The following is a 23973-nucleotide window of genomic DNA, read 5'->3' as shown; positions in this document are numbered from 1 at the left end:
CAAAAGTGTGCACTTCATTGGCTGTGAAGTGTTTTGGGATGGCCTGAGGTGCTATATAATTGCTAGTCTGTCTTTCTTTGCTGTCACCTGACATTGCAGCCCTGTCTCTCTCGCCGCAATATGACACATTATGCGGTGAGCTCTGTTAACTTGCTCGGCACGGTAATCTGACCCCGTGCACGTACCCGAGACTCAGAGCCATATGGCTGTATGATGTGGGTAAGTACAAACTGAACCTAAAGTAAGGGCACCTGGTCTCATCGTCCCTCATCTCTGCGCTCTAGACCAATGCAGAAACACCGGAGATTGAATCTACCAGTCACATCCCCTTGTGCCCGTTGTTCAATCCCGGGGGTTCGCTCTGTCTGTCCAATTACTGCTGTCAAGACGCTGAGCATTCCCGTCTCTCTCCACACCGGTGAACCATGGTAGAAGTACATGCAAGTTTCATGTCTCTTGTGACATTAAAAGGAAAAGAAAGACTTGCATTTATATAGTACCTTTCACCAACTCAGGATGTCTCAAAGTGCTTGAAAGTCAATCCAGTACTTTTGAAATGTAAACAGAAAATGCTGGAAACACTCAGCAGGTCAGGAAGCCTCTGTCAAGAGAGAAACAGAATTGACGTTTCAGGTCTGTGACCTTTCGTCAGAACTAGAAAAAGTTAAAAATATAATTGGTTTTAAGCAAGTAGAGAGGCAGGGAAAGGGGAAGGGTGGAAATAACAAATGGAAGGTATGTGATAGGGTGGAAGATAAGAACATAAGAAATAGGAACAGGAGTAGGCCATACGGCCCCTCGAGCCTGCTCCGCCATTCAATAAGATCATGGCTGATCTGATCATGGACTCGGCTCCACTTCCCTGCCCACTCCCCATAACCCCTTATCCCCTTGCCGTTTAAAAAAAACTGTCAATTTCTGTCTTAAATTTATTCAATGTCTCCCAGCTCCACAGCTCTCTGAGGCAGCGAATTCCACAGATTTACAACCCTCTGAGAGAAGAAATTTCTCCTCATCTCAGTTTTAAATGGGTGGCCCCTTATTCTAAGATTATGCCCTCTAGTTCTAGTCTCCCCCATCAGTGGAAACATCTTCTCTGCATCCACCTTGTCAAGCCCCTTCATAATCTTATATGTTTCGATAAGATCACCTCTCATTCTTCTGAATTTCAATGAGTAGAAGCCCAACCTACTCAACCTTTCCTCATAAGTCAACCCCTCATCTCCGGAATCAACTAGTGAACCTTCTCTGAACTGCCTCCAAAGCAAGTATATATTTTCGTAAACCAAAACTGCACGCAGTATTCCAGGTGTGGCCTCACCAATACCTTATATAGCTGTAGCACGACTTCCCTGCTTTTATACTCCATCTCCTTTGCAATAAAGGCCAAGATACCATTGGCCTTCCTGATCACTTGCTGTACCTGCATACTATCCTTTTGTGTTTCATGCACGAGTACCCCCAGGTCCCGCTGTACTGCAGCACTTTGCAATCTTTCTCCATTTAAATAATAACTTGCTCTTTGATTTTTTTTCTGCCAGAGTGCATGACCTCACACTTTCCAACATTATACTCCATTTTTGCCCACTCACTTAGCCAGTCTATGTCCTTTTGCAGATTTTTTGTGTCCTCCTCACACATTGCTTTTCCTCCCATCTTTGTATCGTCAGCAAACTTGGCTACGTTACACTCAGTCCCTTCTTCCAAGTCGTTAATATAGATTGTAAATAGTTGGGGTCCCAGCACTGATCCCTGTGGCACCTCACTAGTTACTGGTTGCCAACTAGAGAATGAACAATTTATCCTGACTCTCTGTTCTCTGTTAGTTAGCCAATCCTCTATCCATGCTAATATATTACCCCCAACCCTGTGAACTTTTATCTTGTGCAGTAACTTTTTATGTGGCACCTTGTCAAATGCCTTCTGAAAGTCCAAATACACCACATCCACTGGTTCCCCTTTATCCACCCTGTTCGTTACATCCTCAAAGAACTCCAGCAAATTTGTCAAACATGACTTCCCCTTCATAAATCCATGCTGACTCTGCCTGACCGAATTTTGCTTTTTCAAATGTCCTGCTACTGCTTCTTTAATAATGGACTCCAACATTTTCCCAACCACAGATGTTAGCTAACTGCTATATAGTTTCCTGCTTTTTGCCTGGCTCCTTTTTTAAATAGGGGCGTTACATTTGCAGTTTTCTAATCAGCTAGGACCTCTCCAGAATCCAGGGAATTTTAGTAAATTACAACCAATGCAACCACAATCCCTGCCACTACTCTTAAGACCCTAGGATGCAAGCCATCAGGTCCAGGGGATTTATCTACCTTTAGTTCCATTATCTTATTGAGTACCACCTCCTTAGTGATTGTGATTGTGTTAAGTTCCTCCCCCCTCTATAGCCCCCTGACTATCCATTGTCGGAATATTGTTAGTGTCCTCTACCGTAAAGACTGATACAAAATATTTATTCAGAGTTTCTGCCATCTCCATGTTCCCCATTACTAATTCTCTGGTCTTGTCCTCTAAGGGACCAACATTTACTTTAGCCACTCTTTCTTTTTTTATATACCTAGAGAAACTCTTGCTATCTGTTTTTATATTTTGTGCTCGTTTACTTTCATAGTCTATCTTCCCTTTCTTAATCATTTTTTTAGTCATTCTTTGCTGGCTTTGAAAAGCTTCCCAATCTTCTGTCCTCCCACTAGTTTTGGCCACATTGTATGCCTTGTTTTTAATTGGATACCGTCCTTTATTTCTTTAGTTAGCCACGGATGGCTATCTTTCCTCCTCACTGGAATATATTTTTCTTGAGAGTTGTGAAATATCTCCTTAAATGTACACCACTGTTCATCAACCATCCTACACTTTAATCTATTTTCCCAGTCCACTTTAGCCAACTCTGCTCTCATACCTTTGTAGTCTCCTTTATTTAAGCTTAGTACGCTGGTTAGAGATCCAAATTTCTCACCCTCCATCTGAATTTGAAATTCAACCATGCTATGATCACTCATTCCAAGGGGATCCTTTACTAGGAGATTGTTTATTAATCCTGTCTCATTACACAAGACCAGATCTAAGATAACCTGCCCCCTGGTTGGTTCCGTTACATATTGCTCAAGGAACCCGTCCCTTATGCACTTTATGAACTCTTCCTCAAGGCTACCCTGACCAATTTGATTTGTCCAATCAATATGGAGGTTAAAATCACCCAACGTCAGAGTGATTAAATGACAAAAGGGATGATGGTGCAAGGCAAAAGGCGCTCCACTTCTTCCTCGAGCAGAGGCCCAACCAATCCCCATCCACCATCACCCTCCTCCGCCTGGCTCCACTTGTTCTCACATTGAACAACTTCTCCTTTAACTCCACTCACTTCCTCCAAATTAAAGGTGTTGCTAGCTATGCCTGGGTCCTAGCTATGCCTGTCTTTTCGTGGGATATGTGAAACATTTTGTTCCAGTCCTACTCTGGTCCCCTCCCTCACCTCTTTTTCCGGTACATTGATGACTATTGGTGTCATTTCTTGCTCTTGCCCTGAATTTGAAAATTTCATTCATTTTGCATCCAATTTCAACCCTTCCCTCACCTTCACATGGTCCATCTCCGACTCTTCCTTGAGCTCCATTGGAACAGTGTAGGAGGCCGATTTCAGAGTGAGATTGGGGCAGTGAATTAAACTGGCAGGCATCCGTAAGCGCAGGGTCACGCTTGCAGACTGAACAGAGGTGTTCAGAAAAATGACCATCCAATCTTTGGTCTCCAATGTAGAGGAGACAGCATCGTGAGCAGCGAATGCAGTATACTAAAGAAGTACAAGTAAATCACTAATACAAAAGCAAACTACTGCACATACTGGAATCTGGAATAAAACCAGAAAATGCTGGAAATCTCAGCGGGTCAGGCAGCATCTGTGGAGAGAAATAGAGTTAACGTTTCAGGTCGACGACCCGTCATCAGAACTGGCGAATGTTTGAAAAGAACAGATTCCTAAGAAGCACTGAAAGGGGGAGGGGAAGAAAGAACAAAAGGGAAGGTCTGTGATAGGGTGGAAGACAGGAGAGATTAGAGAGACAAAAGGGATGATGGGCTGACTTGAAATGGTAATGCCAGGAGTTAGAAAAAGGTTAGTCTGGATCGGGTGTAAATGGCAGAATAATAACCAGCTGCCATTGGAGACAAAGAAAGAAAAACATAAGCCCGGGGAGGGGGAGGGGGAGGGAGCCAGAGATTATGCTCTGAAATTGTTGAACTCGATGTTGAGTCCAGAAGGCTGTAAAGTGCCTAAACGAAAAATGAGGTGCTGTTCCTTGAGCTTCATTGGAACAGTGCAGGAGGTCGAGGACGGAGAGGTCAGAGTGGGAGTGGAGCGGGGAATTAAAGTGACAGGCGACCAGAAGCTCAGGGTAAGACTTAGGGACTGAACGGAGGTGTTCTGCAAAGCGGTCACCCAATCTGTGCTTGGTCTCCCCAATGTAGAGGAGACCACATTGTGAGCAGCGAATACAGTATACCACATTGAAAAAGGTAGAAGTATATATTAATGATTTAGACTTAGGGGGCATGATAAAGAAGTTTGCAGATGATACAAAAATTGGCCGTGTGGTTGACAGTGAGGAGGAAAGCTCTCGACTGCAGGAAGATATCGATGGACTGGTCAGTTGGGCAGAACAGTGGCAAATGGAATTCAATCCGGAAAAGTGTGAGGTAATGCATTTGGGGAGGGCTAACAAAGCAAGGGAATACACAATAAATGGTAGGATACTGAGAGGTATGGAGGAACAGAGGGACCTTGGCGTGTATGTCCACAGATCATTAAAGGTAGCAGGACAGGTCGATAAGATAGTTAAAAAGTCATATGGAATGCTTTCTTTTATTAGCCGAGGCATAGAATATAAGAACAAGGAAGCTATGCTAGAACGGTATACAATACTAGTTAGGCCACAGCTGGAGTACTGTGTACAGTTCTGGTTACCACATTACAGGAAAGATGTGATTGCACTAGAGAAGATACAGAGATTTATGAGGATGTTGCCAGGATTGGAGAATTTTAGCTATGAGGAAAGATCGGATAGGCTGGAGGTGTTTTCTTTGGAACAGAGGAGGCTGAGGGGAGATTTAATTGAAGTGTATAAAATTATGAGGGGCCTAGGTAGAGTGGATAGGAAGGACCTGTTTCCCTTAGCAGAGGGGTCAGTAACCAGGGGGCATAGATTTAAAGTAATTGGTAGCAGGATTAGAGGGGAGATGAGGAAAGAAATTTTTATCCAGAGGGTGGTGGGGGTCTGGAACTCTCTGCCTGAAAGGGTGGTAGAGGCAGAAACCCTCATCACATTTAAAAAGTACTTGGATGTGCACTTGAGCCGTGACCTACAGGGCTACGGACCCAAGTGCTGGAAGGTGGGATTAGGCTGGGTCGCTATTTTTCGACCAGTATGAACACGATGGGCTGAATGGCCTCCTTCTGTGTCGTAATTTTTCTATAATTCTTTGAAATTTGCACACAGCTAGGTCCCACAAACAGCAATGTGATAATGTCCAGAAAATCTATTTAAGATGTTGTTTAAAGGATAAATACTGTCCAGGTGACCCTCACCCGTGCCTTTGTTAGCTCTAGATTTGACCATTCAATCGCACTCCTGGCCGGCCTCCCACATTCTACCCTCCGTAAACTTGAGGTGATCCAAAATTATGCTGCCTGTATCCTAACTCTCGCACCCAAGTCATGTTCACCCATCACACCTGTGCTCGCTGACCTACATTGGCTCCCGGTTAAGCAACACCCCGATTTTAAAATTCTCCTCCTCGTTTTCAAATCCCTGCATGGCATCGCCCCTCCTTATCTTTCTGATCTCCTCCAGCCCCACAATCCCCCACGATAAGAACAAAAGAACATACATAAGAAATAGGAGCAGGAGTAGGCCATACGGTCCCTCGAGCCTGCTCCACCCTTTAATACGATCATGGCTGATCTGATCTTGGGCTCAGCTCCACTTCCCTGCTCATTCCCCATAACCCTTCACTCCCTTATCGCTCAAAAATCTGTCTATCTCCACCTTAAATATATTCAATGATCCAGCCTCCATACTCTCTGGAGCAGAGAATTTCACAGATTTACGACCCACTGAATGAAGAAATTCCTCCTCATCTCAGTTCTAAATGGGTGACCCCTTATTCTTCAACTATGCCCCCTAGTTCTAGATTCCCCCACGATTGGAAACATCCTCTCTGCATCTACCCTGTCAAGCCCCCTCAGTATCTTATATATTTCAATAAGATCACCTCTCATTCTTCTAAATTCCAATGAGTATAGGCCCAACCTGCTCAACCTTTCTGGCCTCCTGAGCATCCCCAATTTTAATTGTTCCATCAGTTTCACCTGCCAAAGCCACAAACTCTGAAATTCCCTCCCTAAACCTCTCCGCCTCTCTTTCCTCCTTTTAAGACGCTCCTTAAAACCTACTCCTTTGACCATCTGGCCGAATATCTCCTTATGTGGTTCGATATCAAATTTTGCTTGATAACACTCCTGTGAAGCACCTTGGGACATTCTACTACGTTAAAGGCGCTTATAAATACTTTTATTGTTGAGAACTCCCCTGTTCTTCGAATAGTGCCATGGAATCTTTCACATCCACTTGAGGGGGCAGATGGGCCTCAGTTTAACATCCTTTCCAAAAGACGGCACCTCCGACAGTGTAGCACTCCCTCAGCACTGCACTGGAGTGTCAGCTCAAGTACCTGGGGTGGGGTATGAACTCATGATTTTCTGATTCAGAGGCAAGAGTGTGACCATTGAGCTAAATCTGAGCCATGGGAGCCTGGCTGTGTTGCACATTAGTCCAACTTTCCTTCACTCTGACTGAAAGGGAGGACAATGGAAGGGAGAAGCCTGGAGAGTGGGGACAAGAGATAATGTCCAAAGTTAAAAAACAAGCCCTCTCTGTACAAGTGTTGTCAAGTTCTGGTCTGGCAGCAGACATTTCAGGGTCATGGCTGGCTGGTACATGTGATCGTCCTTAGCCCAGCGTCGCTGTCCCACGCTGATACAGAGTGACCTGGAGCCCAACCCTATATACTTCTGACAGCAACTCTAGAATATTGTAAATATAATTCCATTATTTCAAAAAGAATTAGCAAATGCACATCGAACCAAGGAACATTTCTTAATCCAGAATGGTATGAAACTAACGATTCTCCCCTTGCAGTAGTTAGGTTGTACTATAACTTGGCTACAATGCAGTATTTGAAATCCTTTTGTGTGAATCTTGTACGTTAAGAGGAGGTTGCTTTGTTTCAGGGTCTCCCCAGAAACGCCTCGGACAACGTCTTTTGACTGCTTGGTGTACGAGTCCAGCTCGGTTACGGAGGCGAATGAAATTATCACGAGGATAGGTAAGTGGACCTGTACGCACGCAGGAGAAATAAATCTTCTTCATTCTTCACACACTGTTGGAGTTTAGCTGTGTCTGACAGGGTCTGGGACACTGTGTACTGAACACGCACGGTGTTAGTAAAGGATGAAATCAGAGCAATAGTGAGAAAGAATATTAGCTCAGAAAATCAAACGGTAGAATCAGTCTGGGTGGAGCAAAGGAGCACCAAGGGGCAGAAAACATTGGTGGGAGTTGTCTATAGGCCTCCAAACAATAGTGGTAATGTAGGGGATGGCATCAAACAGGAAATTAGAGATGCATGTAATAAGGGTACTTCAGAAATCGTAGGTGACTTTAATCTACATATAGACTGGCCAAACCAAATTAGTAATAATACCTTGGCAGATGAATTCCTGGAGTGTGTACGAGATGGTTTTTTAGACCAGTACGTTGAGGACCCTACTAGGGAATAGGTTATCCTAGATTGGGTATTGTACAATGAGAAGGGATTAATTAACAATCTTGTTGGGCAGGGTCCTTTCGGGAAGAGTGACCATAACATGATTGAATTCAATATTAAGATGGAAAGTGAAGTAGTCCAATCCGAAACTAGAGTCCTAAATCTAAACAAAGGAAACTGCGAAGGTATGAGGAATGAATTGACTATGATAGATTGGGAAGATTCATTAAAAGGCATGACGGTGGATAGGCAATGGCTAACACTTAAGGAACAAATGCATGAATTGCAACAGTTATACATTCCTTTATGGCGCAAAAACACAAAAGGAAAAGTGGCCCAACCATGGCTAACAAAAGAAATTAAGGATAGTATTAGATCCAAAGAGGAGTTGTACAAAGTTGCCAGAAAAAGTAGCAAGCCTGAGGATTGGGAGCAGTTTAGAATTCAGCAAAAAAGGACCAAGGGATTGATTAAGAGGGGAAAAATAGAGTATGGGAGTAAACTTGCAAGGAACATAAAAAGCGACTGCAAAGGTATCTACAAGTATGTAAAAAGAAAAAGATTAATGAAGACAAATGTAGGTCCTTTGCAGTCAGAAACGGGAGAATTTATAATGGGAAACAAGGAAATGGCAGAACAATTAAATAAATACTTTGGTTCTGTCTTCACGGAAAAGGACACAAATAACGTCCCAGAAATACTAGGGAACCAAGGGTCTAATGAGCAAGAGGAATTAAAGGAAATGATTATTAGTAAGAAAATAGTGCTAGAGAAACTAATGGGACTAAAAGCCAATAAATCCCCAAGGCCTGATAATCTGTATCCCAGATTACTTAAAGAGGTAGCCATGGAAATAGTGGATGCATTGGTTGTTATCTTCCAAAATTCTATAGATTATGGAACAGTACCTGCAGATTGGAGGGTGGCAAATGTAACCTCACTATTTAAAAAAGGAGGGAAAGAGTAGCAGGGAAAATGCTAGAGTCTATTATAAAGGATGTGATAACGACACACTTAGATAATATCAATGGGATTAAACAAAGTCAACATGGATTTATGAAAGGAAAATCGTGTTTGACAAACCTACTGGAGTTTTTTGAGGATGTAACTGAAGGAATAGATGAGGGAGAACCAGTGGATATAGTGTATTTGAATTTTCAGAAGGCCTTTGATAAAGTCCCACTTAAGAGATTAGTGTGCAAAATTAAAGCACATAGGATTGGGGGTAATATATTGGCATGGATTGAAAATTAGTTAACTGACAGGAAACAGAGAGTAGGAATAAACGGGTCTTTTTCGGGGTGGCAGGCAGTAACTAATGGGGTACCACAGGGATCAGTGCTTGGTCCCCAGCTATTCACTTATGAGTTGTGAGGAGGATGCAAAGATGCTGCAAGGTTGAGGGAGTGGGCAAATACATGGCCGATGCAGTATAACTCTGATAAATGTGAAGTTATCCACTTTGGTAGGAAAAATATAAAGACAAAGTATTATTTAAATGGTGATTGCTTGGGAAATGTCGATGTACAAAGGGACCTAGGTGTTCTTGTACACCAGACATTGAAAGCAAACATGCAGGTGCAGCAAGCAGTTAGGAAGGCAAATGGTACGTTGGCCTTCATTGCAAGAGTACAGGAGCAAGGATGTCTTACAACAGTTATACAGGGCCTTGGTGCGACCACACCTGGAGTATTGTGTGCAGTTTTGGTCTCCTTACCTAAGAAAGGAGTCAGAGAGGCAGCTCAGCCCCAAGATGAGCTTTATGGCATGATTATCTGCACCACCGAGTGTTCCCCGTTGAGGATGGAAGCCGAGATAAATGGCGTTCCAGTCTTCATGGAAGTGGACACGGGGGAGAGCCATCAGTAATGAATCAAGAAGCCTTTGAGAAGCTATGGAACAATCAAGCTGAACGACCCAAGTTAATCCTGGTTCAGACAAAGCTACTTATCCCAGTCGTTGGTAGTGTGGATGTAAAGGTTCTCCATGATGGCGTGGCACAAATTACCTCTGTAGATTGTTGCAGGTGATGGACCAACGCTACTCGGAAGAAGGTGGATGGAGAAGATCCATTGAGTTGGGAAGAGTTGGGAAGATTTCATCCCCGCAGCGATCGATGTCCTCCGCGCTCAGAGACAAAGCAAGCCCTTACCTGAGGGTGGATCCGTCACCAGAGAGCAGACCAGCACAGCACCCGAGGCACAGACCGCCCAGCACGACTGTGTGGAGATGATCCAGCTGCGACAACCCAAGCGCACCTTCCAGGCTCCAGTGGCAGGACTCCGGAGGAAGAAAATCGGATCCAAAGGCGACTTCCCAGCTTCGGTGGCAGAACCCAGGGAGAAGAGGATCACCGCAGTCGACATCGTGGATGGACGAAAGATGACGCCCAAATCATGAAGTGATGCACTGAAGAAAAAGATGGCGGCGGCCAGACCACAAGTTGCAGCGCTGATGGAGCAACACGTGGCACCAAACGGAGAAGAGGATTGGGGTAAAGATAGCAAGGCTCTCTTAAAGGAGGCCTGCAACCCACCACACTTAAAGGGACAATTCCACATTCTCATTCAATGTAAGAGCAACTGTGAGTTAGATGTAAAATGTGCAATTGATGATCAAGAGTTGTGTACGTGCAATAAGCAAAGAAAAGTCACGTGAACGCGATCGGAGCTACAGGTTATTTACAGTGAGTAATGAAACGTTGTGCGATATAGGAGTTCAACTGCATACAGTCAATACAGCGGGCTGACCCCCATTGGGAGCACACAGGTCCAGTGAGCAACCCAATGTAGTAGCCTGCGTATCTGGGACCAGAGTTATGCACCATGGAGTGTGGCCACAAGCAGCCAATACATACAAGTTGCAGAGAAAGCGATCTCGGGAGGGCAACGGCACCAGTATCGATATCCTGCCCCGATCGGCTCCACCTCTCAGGCACCCGATGGCATTAACCGCCATGAGCCTGAAAGAGTAAATTGTGCTAAGGCGCAGCCCCCAGACCCTATCGCCACCAAGGCCATATCCGTGAGCGAAGGGTCACCCCGAACTGGGGTACTGAGGTGTGTGGGGAGGGATTCACTCGGTCATCCAATCTGCTGAGACACCAGCGAGTTCACACTGGGGAGAGGCCGTTCACCTGCTCAGTGTGTGGGGAGGGATTCACTCAGTCATCCAACCTGCTGAGACACCAGCGAGTTCACAAGTGACTGCAGGGGTTGGATTTCTGCTATTGTTGCTGCTGTTATTCACATCCTAATGAACTGTGTTCATTCTGTTAGTTGGCGTTTGTTTCTGCCGATGTTAATAACCCTTTAACTAGGCTGGAGTTTAGTATTTTGATATTTCAAATAACAGTGTCGATATGTGATGTCTCCAAGATAAGAGGAGACTAATTGATGTCCTGTTTCTGACTGCTCCATTTTTGATCGGGGCGGAGGAGCGGTGAGTGATCGGGGCCCAGGAGTATCGTGATCGGGGCCCAGAAGAGGCGAGGGCCCAGGGGCAGCACGGGCCAGCCCACACTGCGAACTATGGATAGTAGGAGCATGCATGTGCACTAGGTCCATGCAGCAGAGCTTGGTCTCCAGTCGTCTTGGTTAACCCTTGCCACTGAATCAAGACCTAGCTCTGTGTGGTGGCTGGTGTGCAATGGCCACCCCACATTAAAAGAACCCATGCACAGGCATCTTCCATCCTTTAGTATGTAGTTCGGGACCTAGAATGTTAAGTCCCTCATTGAAACACCTGTGAACTTATCCCTTTTTGATGTGGAAGCAGGTCATCCTCGATACGAGGGACGGCCTAATACTATACTACTGAGGTGAACGATCAGCCATGATCTTATTGAATGGTGGTGCAGGCTCGAAGGGCCGAATGGCCTACTCCTGCACCTATTTTCTATGTTTCTATGCAACAGTTCTCCCAAATGGGACCGGGACCAGTCTGAATCCCAAACCAGATAACGCCCAGGCAAGCGAGTCAGCAGTTCCCTGTGCACTGTTAGACGACTGCTCCTCAGGGAGCAGCAGCGACCTGGGGCGCAAGAGGAGGACAGGGAGGTCACAGACATCTGTGAACCTGCCCGACGTTAGAAGCAACGGCAAAAGCCCTGAGAGCAGGCAACTTGAGCCAAATGGGTTCCCACTGCCAGCACTGGCACTGCGCCGCCACCAGACTACCTGGACACCATCCAGCAGTTCTGGCACGAGTTTGTCCTCACGTACTAGTGCTGACCCCAGCTCTGACTCCAAGAGCACACCAAGTATGTACCTCACCAGTCAAAGGTACTTGTGAGGTTGCAAATGCAAATCTTTCTTTTTGGACTTGAAGGTAGATGAATGTAATGAGCCCCCGACACAATCTGCAGGTGTGTGTGGGGAAGAGGGGGAGAGAATGGAGTGGCCATGGACGCACAAACAGAAACCACCAGCACCTCTAATGAAACAGCACCCACTCACCCAAGATGGAAACGACCCTCGAAGGATCAAACAGATAGAGCTAAGCCCAGAGCACAGTCAATGCGAAAGGCGATTTGCACTAAGGTCTTAGGGGTGAGTGATGTCATGTATCCTATATGTTTACTGCTGGTACCATTACATGTGAGGTACCACCAGAGGGCACTGCAGTGGGAGACTTGTAAGTTACCTGTACAGGTGTGCCTGGCCTAGTATAAAAGGCAGGCCACCAGGTGTGATCCTCACTCTGGAGTTTTCAATAAAGGACTGAAGTCACTACAGTTCAAGTACAACACTTTGCCTCGTGGAGTCATTATCAGAGCATCTAAAGACATAACAGGGTCAAAGACCGAATCTATTTGGTTAGAATTAAAGAACAAGAGAGGAGCTATTACACTACTGGGTGTATATTATAAGCCACCAAGTAATGGGAAGGAGATAGTCGAACAGATTTGCAGGCAAATTACAGAAAGATCAAAGAGCTGCAGAGCAGTGATAATGGGGGACTTCAGTTATCTTAATATAGACTAGGATAGTACAGTAAAAGAGGGGGAGGAATTCCTGAAATGTATACAAGGTTCTTGATCCAGCCCAACGAGGAAGGAAGCTGTGCTGGATCTAGTTCTGGGGAATGAATTGGGGAAAGTGGAGCATGTTTCAGTGGGAGAGCATTTGGGGAAGAGTGATCATAATATCAGTGTGAAAATAGTTATGGAAAAGGACAAAGAACAATCGAACGTAAAAATACTTAACTGGAGGAGGGCGAACTTCAGTGAGTAGAAAAGGGATCTGGCCCAGGTGAAATGGAATCGTAAATTGGCAAAACAGTAATTGAACAATGGGAGGCCTTCAAAGAGGAGATGGTTTGAGTACAGAATAGACACATTCCCATGAGGGGAAAAGGAAGGGAAAGGGAATCCAAAGCTAGAGTTCCCTGGATGACTCAAGATATAGAGGTTAAAATGAAACAGAAAAAGGAGGCTTATGATAATTTGACCCCTCCTCCAGTTAAGTATTTTTTATCAAGGAATATTAAAAGAAATAATTAAGTATTCTACAGATACATATAAACAAAATAAAAATCAGGATAGGGATAGGACCACTAAGGGTAACATACGATAAACTCACAGCTACTGACTTGGAGGAAGGGATTGAGTGAAACGTAGCCAAGTGTGCTGACGATACAAAGATGGGAGGAAAAGCAATGTGTGAGGAGGACACAAATAATCTGCAAAGGGATATAGACAGGCTAAGTGAGTGGGCAAAAATTTGGCAGATGGAGTATAATGTTGGAAAATGTGAGGTCATGCACTTTGGCAGAAAAGATCAAAGAGCAAGTTGTTATTTAATGGAGAAAGATTGCAAAGTGCCACAGTACAGCGGGACCTGGGGTATTTGTGCATGAAACACAAAAGGATAGTATGTAGGTACAGCAAGTAAACGGGAAGGCTAATGATATCTTGGCCTTTATTGCAAAGGGGATGGAGTATAAAAGCAGGGAAGTCTTGTTACAGCTGTACAGGGTATTAGTGAGGCCACACCTGTAATACTGTATGCAGTTTTGGTTTCCATATTTACGAAAATATATATTTGCTTTGGAGGCAGTTCAGAGAAGGTTCACTAGGTTGATTCCGGAGATGAGGGGGATGACTTATGAGGAAAGGATGAGTAGGTTGGGCCTCTACTCATTGGAATTCAGAAGAATGAGTGGTGATCTTATCAAAACGTATAAGATTATGAGGGGGCTCGACAAGGTGGATGCAGAGAGGATGTTCCCACTGATGGGGGAGACTAGAACTAGAGGGCATGATCTTAGAATAAGGAGCCGCCCATTTAAAACAGAGATGAGGAGAAATTTCCTCTGAGGGTTGTAAATCTGTGGAATTCGCTGCCTCAGAGAGCTGTAGAAGTTGGGACATTGAATAAATTTAAGACAGAAATAGACAGTTTTTTAAATAAGTGGATAAGGGGTTATGGGGAGCGGGCAGGAAAGTGATCAGATCAACTATGATCTTATTGAATGGCGGAGCAGGCTCGAGGGGCCGTATGGCCTACTCCTGTTCCTATTTCTTATGTTCTTATGAAATGGCAGAAATATTAAATAATTACTTTGCCTCAGTATTTATCAGGGAATTCAACATGGTGGACATGACATTAGAAAAAGAGATCAAAAAAGATGTAAAGACATTTAAGATAGAAAGGGGGAGATGGCGATAATTGATAAACTAATCAAACTTATAGAGGATAAAACCCCTGGTCCAGATGGATTGTATCCATGCATATTAAAAGAAGTTAGGGAAGTAATAGTAGAGGGGCAATAACATGTATATAAAAACTCATTTGGAAAGGGAATAGTGCCAGAAGACTGGTGGACAGCTAATGTAATTCTTATCTGCAAAGAAGATGATAGAACAAGTCCAGGGAACTATAGACCAATTAGCTTAACGTCGGTGGTAGAAAGATAGTGGAATCCTTACTTAAAGATGTAATAGAAAAATATCTCAAAACTGCAAATATGATCAGCACAGATTTCAAAAGGGATGGTCGTGTTTGACCAACCTTATTGAATTCTTTGAAGTAACAAAGAATAGATAAGGGTAATGCAGTAAATGGAATATATTTGGATTTGCAAAAGGTCTTCGGTAAGGTACTGCAAAGTAGACTAATGACTAAGATCAGAACATGTGTAAAAGTAGCACCCTGGAGGGGCGGCACTGACGGGCGAAAAGCAGTTGCGCCTGGGCAGCCAGCTTCCAGTGCCCCTCCGGGACATTCGGTGCTGGTATCGATGGGGGGAGGGGGGACAGAGAGCAGGACCGCCTGGGAGAGCCAGCCGGCATGCAACGCCCCTGGTTGCAACACCAGTCAATATTTGGTGCACCGTGCTAGAACCGCCTGTGGAAGTGGGCAGTCCGAGCTGTAGTGGCCGACCTCTGGTAAGTGTGATTGTTTTTTTAATGTTTTTTTAGCGATTTATATTGTGGTGGCGCGAGCTATGTATTGGGAATGTTTTTGTTCCCCCCCCCCCCCCCCCCATCCCCGTGGTCTCTGTTATGGCGCACCGAGGCCGGCTGTTTAGCTCGGGATTTTCGCTTGCTCAGCCGGCCTAGCGCCCTAAAAGAGTTATGCAACGCCTCCCTTAGCACCCCGCTCCAAAGTCCGGGCCCAGCTGATGAATATTGCAGCGGCAGATGCAAACCATTTGCCGGTGCAAAATTTACCGCTCCGCCCGGGACACCGTCCCAACTGAGGCGCGAGCAATGAGTTTAAAGGGACAGTCTGGATGGATACAAAATTGGACAGAAATCAGAGTAGTGGTGAACGGTTGTTTTTCAGACTGGAGGGAAGTGTACTGTGGTGTTCCCCAGGGGTTGGTATTGGGACCACTGCCCATTTTGCTGTACAATAATGACCTGGATTTGGATATAATTGGGCATAATTGCAAAGTAGTACACAATTAGGAGAATAGTAACAGAATTCAGGTGTGTAACGCCTCCTTTAGCGCTCCGCCCCACACTCTGGGCCCAGCTGGTGAATTTTGCTGACAGAGGCACAAACTTTATCGCCTCGCCGCCATTACCGCCCTGAAATGTCACTGGCTAGTGATCTACACTGAAGTATATATCCGTAGGTTTGTGACAGCTGTAAGGTCGAGTTGGAGGTTAGCTCATCACGTAATCCTCTCTGTAAATCGCTGTGAACCCTGCACACACTTGATTGAAACCTTGTCCTTCTGATCTTTCAGCTGCAGGGTTCCGACACACTGAGTGGTTTGTGTGACAGAATAATGGGGGTGGGCAGCTGGGGATGTGACCCTGTCTCACCTGATCCGATTTATGCTGTGGAGATGGAGACTCCTCGAATTCACCACCGGACATCAACAACCAACCAAGGGGTGGCTGCCTTGGAGGACCCATCGCCTTCCAGCGAGTGTAAATACTGTCAGACAGGACAGGACTGAGGGGCATCTGTGGACATTTCTAAATACACCGGAGTCATCCCTGTTCACTTGATAGGATTCTCCCCTTAAAGGGGCGTTCCCCAGATTCTAATGGAGAAGCAGAAAGGTGGATTCCAAGTTACGGGAATTATTTCCTGCATCCAGTGGAGCACAGGTGTTGGAGTCAGACATGAAGTCACTCCCCAGGGCTCAGACTGTTCTCTTTCTCTACCTCAGAAAGGTGGCTTCGCACTATTGCCAGTTGCACTGTTATTACCAGGACTATTTAGTGTATTCATACCAACAACATGTGATACTCTTAACCTATCTCCTTAAATTGCTGCCGCCCCTACCAGTGACAGACCTGTACCCACCAGTACTGTACCCCAGTGTTATACAGTGACAGACCTGTACCCACCAGTACTGTACCCCAGTGTTATACAGTGACAGACCTGTACCCACCAGTACTGTACCCCAGTGTTGTACAGCGACAGACCTGTACCCACCAGTACTGTACCCCAGTGTTGTACAGCGACAGACCTGTACCCACCAGTACTGTACCCCAGTGTTATACAGTGACAGACCTGTACCCACCACTACTGTACCCCAGTGTTGTACAGCGACAGACCTGTACCCACCAGTACTGTACCCCAGTGTTGTACAGCGACAGACCTTACCCACCAGTACTGTACCCCAGTGTTGTACAGTGACAGACCTGTACCCACCAGTACTGTACCCCAGTGTTGTACAGCGACAGACCTGTACCCACCAGTACTGTACCCCAGTGTTGTTTAGCGACAGACCTATCCATCAGTGCTGTACCCCAGTGTTATACAGTGACAGACCTGTACCCACCAGTGCTGTACCCCAGTGTTATACAGTGACAGACCCGTACCCACCAGTACTGTACCCCAATGTTAGTGAAAGACCTGTACCCACCAGTACTGTACCCCAGTGTTATACAGTGACAGACCTGTACCCACCAGTACTGTACCCCAGTGCTATACAGCTCAAAATGTTCTCTGCAGCCACATTAGTTTGGAAGAAGAGAGTCTATGTCTGTACTGTTGGGTACTGTTTTTCCACAGTTCATTTAGGCACAGTATGGATATTTCACAGGCCTATCATTACATGTTACTGAAAACAATTCAAGTGTATTTTGGGGGGGGTGGGGGTGTTGCAACGTTCCACCAGACAAAGCGATGCATAGGGGCATCCTGGGAGTTGGAGAAGACCAGTATTTCTTACCCTGTCCCGAGAACCTGGTGACATTGCCCCTACTCAAAGGGAGTTTCCTACCCTGCACGTTTCCTCGGTGCACACGGACCTCCCATAGTGGTGGCAGTGTGTTTGTGCAGAAAAATAAAATGGAAAGTCACCATTCAGAGGTCGGCTCCAGGGTGGATTGGGTAAAGGCATCACTGGATGTGGCACTAAGCTGTCCAGAGCTCGAGGCCCAAGGATCGGCTGCCATTTTGTGCTGAGTTGTCTGATCTCGCTTGGTATTACGGTTGGTCTCACTAAAAAACCAGGTGCAAAAAAAATTAAAAATGCTAATGGAACGTTGACCTTTATATCAAGAGGGCTGGAACATAAAGGACTGGAAATTATGTATAGAGCTCTGGGCAGACCCCCATCAGGACACTGCGTTCAGTCCTGGGCCCTGCACCTCAGGGAGGATATATTGGCCCAGGAGGGGGAGCAGCACAGATTCACCAGAATGATACCAGGGCTAAAGGGTTAAATTATGAGGACAGGTTGCACAGACAAGGCTTGTATTGACTCGAGTATTGAAGATCAAGGGGCGATCTGATCGAGGTATTTATGAAGATTAAATGATTCGATAGGGCTTGTGGGTCTGTAAGATGGGAATATGATCAGGGTCGGATGTGATGCATTATGTGGTCAAATAGTCAGGGTTCTCTTCTGTGCCAGGAATGGCCAGGAAGCATTGGGTGAGATAGCAGCCATTGTCTGGAACTGTTACCGAGAATGAGTTGGCACATTTAGATGGGTGGAGGAGAAAGTTGGCAAAATAAATCTTTTTGCTTATCCATGACAGCAGTTATGCAAAGTTTGAGTATCAAATGCAACTGAACAAATTTCTGTTCCAACTCTCTGTAAAGAGGGGCTTAAAGATTATTCTATGCAATAAATAGTTAAGTTTACTGGTGTGCTTCTGCTGGTAAAAGGTAAGGGAAAGTATGAAGGGTTTGGGTGTGTGGGTGCGAGTCCTAAGTGACTATGCGTTGGAAAGCTGGTGTTTGGTTAGCGAACGGTTTTACGCAGTGATTATTGGCTGTCAACTAAAATGATCTTCAATAAATGGTGGAAAACGGCAGAAATGTGTGTGTGTAATAAAGAACTTGCATTTGTATAACGCCTTTCATGACCTCGGAGCGCTTTACAGCCGATGAAGTACTTTTGAAGTGTAGTCACTGTTGTAATGTATTAAACACAGTAGCCAATTTGCGCACAGCAAGCTCCCACAAGCAGCAATGAGACAATGACCAGATAATCTGGTTTAGTGATGTTGGTTGAGGGATAAATATTGGCCAGGACACTGGGAAAACTCCCAGTGCCATGGGATCTTTTACATCCACCTGAGAGCAGACGGGGCCCCTGTTTAATGTCTCATCCGAAAGACAGCACCTGTTATAGTACTGCACTGGGGTGTCAGCCTAAATTATGGGCTCAAGTCCCTGAAGTGGGACTTGAACCCATGACATTCTGACTCACGAGGCCAGACTGCTGCCCCACTGAACGATGGCGAACAGTAAAATATAGGGAGCTGGAGAGCACCCCAGTGGTGATGTGGTTGGTGTTGGGACAACCTGGCCGGTGAAAAAACATTTTAAGATCACTAGAACCCGAGAGCCGTTGAATGCTGCTGTACACCACACTGACGGGCTTACTCCAGCCTGGAGACTCAATATGGGAGCTAGCTGAGGAACAGTACTTCCCACCGTATTGTACTCGTGTTAGGTAGAGAGAGAGTAAAGCTCCCTCTACACTGTCCCATCAAACACTCCCAGAGCAGGTACAGCACGGGTTAGATACAGAGTAATGCTCCCTCTACACTGTCCCATCAAACAATCCAGTCTTTTTGGATGAACAATTTAAACACAGTAACTATGTGTACTAAGGAGCGAGAGTTGGGACAAATATCAGTGACTTCCCTCCCCCGCACAATTCCTACTAACCCTTTCTGCGCATGCGTCAAACACCATGTTGCCTCCGATCCATCCAACAGCAGCACCGAGCGGGCCCTGGGCATCCTGCAGCGCCGGGGAGCGTAAGCTTTGGTGGGGGGGTGGAGAGAGAGAGAGAGAGAGAGAGCTTGGGGGAGGGAGGGGGGTGGGGGGAGGGAAAGAGAGAGAGAAGAGAGAGAGAGAGAACGAGCTTGAGTGGGGGGGCAAGAGAGAGCTGGGGGGGTGGGGGAGAAAGAGAGAGAGAGAGCTGGGGTGGGGGAGAAAGAGAGAGAGAGAACTGGGGTGGGGGAGAAAGAGAGAGCTGGGGTGGGGAGAAAGAGAGAGAACTAGGGTGGGGGGGAAAGGGAGAAAGAGAGCTGGGGTTGGGGAGAAAGAGAGAGAGAGAGCTGGAGGGGGGGGGAAGAGAGAGAGAGAGACCTGAGGGGGGGGGGGGGGAAAGAGAGAGAGACCTGAGGGGGGGGGGGGAAAGAGAGAGAGACCTGAGGGGGGGGGGAGAGAGAGAGAGACCTGGGAGGGGGGGGGGAGAGAGAGAGAGAGAGACCTGGGGGGGGGGAAGAGAGAGAGAGAGAGACCTTGGGGGGGGGGGGGGGGGGGGGGGTGGAAGAAAGAGAGAGAGAGACCTTGGGGGGGGGGGGGGGTGGAAGAAAGAGAGAGAGAGACCTTGGGGGGGGGGGGGGGGGTGGAAGAGAGAGAGAGAGAGACCTTGGGGGGGGGGGGGGGTGGAAGAGAGAGAGAGAGAGACACCTTGGGGGGGGGGGGGGGGCGGGCGGGGGGAAGAGAGAGAGAGAGAGAGAGAGAGAGAGACTGGGGGGGGGGGGGTGGAAGAGAGAGAGAGAGACCTGGGGGAGGGAGGGGAGAGAGAGAGAGAGAGAGAGACACCTTGGGGGGGGGGGGGGAAAGAGAGAGAGAGAGACCTGGGGGGGGGGGGGGAGAGAGAGAGAGAGAGACTGGGGGGGGGGGGTGGAAGAGAGAGAGAGAGACCTGGGGGAGGGAAGAGAGAGAGAGAGACTGGGGGGGGGGGGGGGTGGAAGAGAGAGAGAGAGACACCTTGGGGGGGGGGGGGGGGGGAGAGAGAGAGAGAGAGACCTGGGGGAGGGAAGATAGAGAGAGAGAGAGAGAGAGAGAGACCGGTGGGGGGGGGGGGAAATAGAGAGAGAGAGAGAGAGAGAGAGAAACCTGAGGGGGGTTGCGGAGGGGGGGAGAGAGAGCGAGAAACCTGGGGGGGAGGGGGGAGGAGAGCGAGAAACCTGGGGGGGGGGGGGGGAGAGAGAGCGAGAAACCTGGGGGGTGGGGGGGAAAGAGAGAGAGAGACCTGGGGGGGGGGAAGAGAGAGAAACCTGGGGAGGGGAGAGAGAGACCTGGGGGGGGGGGGGGGGGGAAGAGAGAGAGACCTGGGGGGGGGGGAGAGAGAGAGAGAGAGACCTTGGGGGGGGGGGGGAAGAGAGAGAGAGAGAGACCTGGGGGGGGGGGGGGGAAAGAGAGAGAGAGAGAGACCTGGGGGGGGGGGGAAGAGAGAGAGAGAGAGAGCTGTGGGGGGGGGGGGGGAAGAGAGAGAGCTGTGGGGGGGTGGGAAGAGAGAGAGCTGTAGGGGGGGGGGAAGAGAGAGAGCTGTAGGGGGGGGGGAAGAGAGAGAGCTGTGGGGGGGGGGGAAGAGAGAGAGAGAGAGAGCTGTGTGGGGGGGAAGAGAGAGAGAGAGAGCTGTGGGGGGGGGGAAGAGAGCTGTGCAGGGGGGAAGAGAGAGAGAGCTGTGGTGGGGGGGGAGAGAGCTGTGGGGGGGGGAGAGAGAGAGCTGTGGGGGGAGGGAGAGAGAGAGCTGTGGGGGGGGGAAGAGAGAGAGCTGTGGGGGGGAAGAGAGAGAGCTGTGGGGGGGGGAGAGAGAGCTGTGGGGGGGGGAGAGAGAGCTGTGGGGGGGGGGGAGAGAGAGGGAGAGCTGTGGGGGGGGGGAGAGAGAGAGAGCTGTGGGGGGGGGGAGAGAGAGAGAGAGCTGTGGGGGGGGGGAGAGAGAGAGAGAGCTGTGTGGGGGGGCAGAGAGAGAGAGAGCTGTGGGGGGGGGCAGAGAGAGAGAGCTGTGGGGGGGGGCAGAGAGAGAGCTGTGGGGGGGGCAGAGAGAGAGAGCTGTGGGGGAGGGGAGAGAGAGAGAGCTGTGGTGGGGGGTAAGAGAGAGAGTTGTGGGAGGGGGGAGAGAGAGCTGTGGGGGGGGGGAGAGAGAGCTGTGGGGGGGAGAGAGAGAGTGAGCTGTGGGGGAGGTAGAGACAGAGAGAGCTGTGGGGGGGGGGAGAGAAGCTGTGGGGGGGGGGGGAGAGAGAGCTGTGGGGGGGAGAGAGAGAGTGAGCTGTGGGGGGAGTAGAGACAGAGAGCTGTGGGGGTGGGGTAGAGAGAGAGAGAGAGAGAGAGCTGGGGGGGGGGGGGGAGAGAAGAGAGCTGGGGGGGGGGAAGAGAGAGCGCGGAGGGGGTGGGGAAGAGAGCGCGGAGGGGGTGGGGAAGAGAGCGCGGGGGGTGGTGAAGAGAGAGAGCCGGGGGGGAGGAGAGAGTGGGGGTGCGGGGAAGAGAGAGAGATCTGGGGGGAAGAGAGAGAGAGCTGGGGCGGCGGGGGAGAGAGAGAGAGAGAGCTGTGGGGAGAGGGGAAGAGGGAGCTTGAGGGGGTGCGGTAGAGAGCGCGCGCTTGGGGGTGGGAGTAGAGAGAGAGCTGGGGAGGGTTTGGGGGGGAGATTTTGGGGGCAGCAAGAGCTGGTGGGGGGGGTTCAGAGCGAGGGGGGTGAGAGGGTGCTGGGGGGGGAAGGATTGAGAGGGAGCTGGGGGAAGGTGAGAGCACCAGCGGCAGTGGGGGGGCGCCGTTCAGAGCGAGCTGGGGGGTGGGGAAGAGAGGGCAATCTTGGGGGGAGAGAGAGCTTAGTGGGCGGGGCGGCGGTTTAAGTGAGCTTTTGGGGAAGGAAGAGAGCTTGGGGAGTGGGAAGAGAGAGAGCTTGTGAGGGGTGTGGTGAGAGAGGGAGCTGTGGGGTGGGGGGGGGGGAAAGAGAGAGGGAGCTGTGGGGGTGCGGGAAGGGAGAGAGAGTGGGGGGGGGGGAGGGAGAGAGAGTGGGGGGGGGAGGGAGAGAGAGTGGGGGGGGAGGGAGAGAGAGTGGGGGGGGGGAGGGAGAGAGAGTGGGGGGGGGGAGGGAGAGAGAGTGGGGGGGGGAGGGAGAGAGAGTGGGGGGGGAGGGAGAGAGAGTGGGGGGAGGGAGAGAGAGTGGGGGGAGGGAGAGAGAGTGGGGGGAGGGAGAGAGAGTGGGGGGGGGAGGGAGAGAGAGTGGGGGGGGAGGGAGAGAGAGTGGGGGGGGAGGGAGAGAGAGTGGGGGGGGGAGGGAGAGAGAGTGGGGGGGGGAGGGAGAGGGAGTGGGGGGGGGGAGGGAGAGGGAGTGGGGGGGGAGGGAGAGGGAGTGGGGGGGGGAGGGAGAGGCAGTGGGGGGGGAGGGAGAGGCAGTGGGGGGGGGAGGGAGAGAGCAGTGGGGGGGGGAGGGAGAGAGCAGTGGGGGGGAAGGAGAGAGAGAGAGCTGTGTGGGGGGAAGAGAGAGAGAGAGCTGTGGGGGGGAAGAGAGAGAGAGAGAGAGCTGTGGGGGGGGGAGAAGAGAGAGCTGTGGGGGGGGGAGAAGAGAGAGCTGTGGGGGGGGGAGAAGAGAGAGCTGTGGGGGGGGGGAGAAGAGAGAGCTGTGGGGGGGGGGAAGAGAGAGAGCTGTGGGGGGGGGGGAAGAGAGAGAGCTGTGGGGGGGGGGGAAAGAGAGAGAGCTGTGGGGGGGGGGAAAGAGAGAGAGCTGTGGGGGGGGGGGAAAGAGAGAGCTGTGGGGGGGGGGGAAAGAGAGAGCTGTGGGGGGGGGGGGAAGAGAGAGCTGTGGGGGGTGGGTAGAGAGAGAGCTGTGGGGGGGGGTAGAGAGAGAGAGCTGTGGGGGGGGGGGGGTAGAGAGAGAGGGCTGTGGGGGGGGTAGAGAGAGAGAGAGCTGTGGGGGGGGGTAGAGAGAGAGAGCTGTGGGGGGGGGGGGGAAGAGAGAGAGCTGCGGGTGGGAAGAGAGAGAGAGAGGGCGGTGGGGGGAAGAGAGAACGCGGGGGGTGGGGAAGAGAGTGCGCGGAGGGGGGAGAAGAGACCGCGGATGAGGTGGGGAATAGAGAGAGAGAGAGCTGTGGGGAGAGGGAGCTTGAGGGGGTGCGGTAGAGTGCGCGCGCTTGGGGGTGAGAGTAGAGAGAGCTGGGGAGGGCTGGGGGGGGGGGGGGAAAGAGTGTGTTTGGGGGGGAGAGAGAGCTTGCGGGGGAGATTTTGGGGGCAGCAAGAGCTGGTGGGGTGGGTTCAGAGCACGAGTTCGGGGGGTGAGAGAGGGAGCTGGGGGGGAGGATTGAGAGGGAGCTGGGGGGAGGTGAGAGCACCAGCGGCAGTGGGGGGCGCGGTTCAGAGCGAGCTGGGGGGTGCGGAAGAGAGGGCAATCTTGGGGGGGGAGAGAGCTTAGTGGGCGGGGGGGGGGGTTTAAGTGAGCTTTTGGGGAGAGAAGAGAGCTTGGGGAGTGGG

General features: G+C 49.5%; 1 protein-coding gene across 3 annotated transcripts in view; it reads left to right on the top strand.

Moving 5' to 3' along the window:
- Nucleotides 1-18575, top strand: part of LOC139226589 (uncharacterized) — a 90931-nt gene extending 72356 nt beyond the window's left edge. The window contains exons 15-16 of one of the 3 annotated variants that reach the window (XM_070857443.1): nucleotides 7301-7395; nucleotides 16036-18575. In XM_070857443.1, coding sequence (XP_070713544.1) covers nucleotides 7301-7395; nucleotides 16036-16070 — 130 coding nt within the window. In that variant the 3' untranslated portion in view covers nucleotides 16071-18575. Of the gene's footprint in view, nucleotides 1-7300; nucleotides 7396-12165; nucleotides 13945-16035 lie in introns of those variants that run through there. The other 2 variants (XM_070857442.1, XM_070857444.1) reach the window with 2 other exon arrangements.
- Nucleotides 18576-23973: the final 5398 nt, after the last annotated feature.

The sequence above is a fragment of the Pristiophorus japonicus genome, chromosome 16, assembly GCF_044704955.1.
Source record: "Pristiophorus japonicus isolate sPriJap1 chromosome 16, sPriJap1.hap1, whole genome shotgun sequence".
NCBI lineage: Eukaryota > Metazoa > Chordata > Chondrichthyes > Pristiophoridae > Pristiophorus > Pristiophorus japonicus.
The sequence above is the reverse complement of the archived record's forward strand: the minus strand, read 5'-3'. Positions and strand labels throughout refer to the sequence as shown.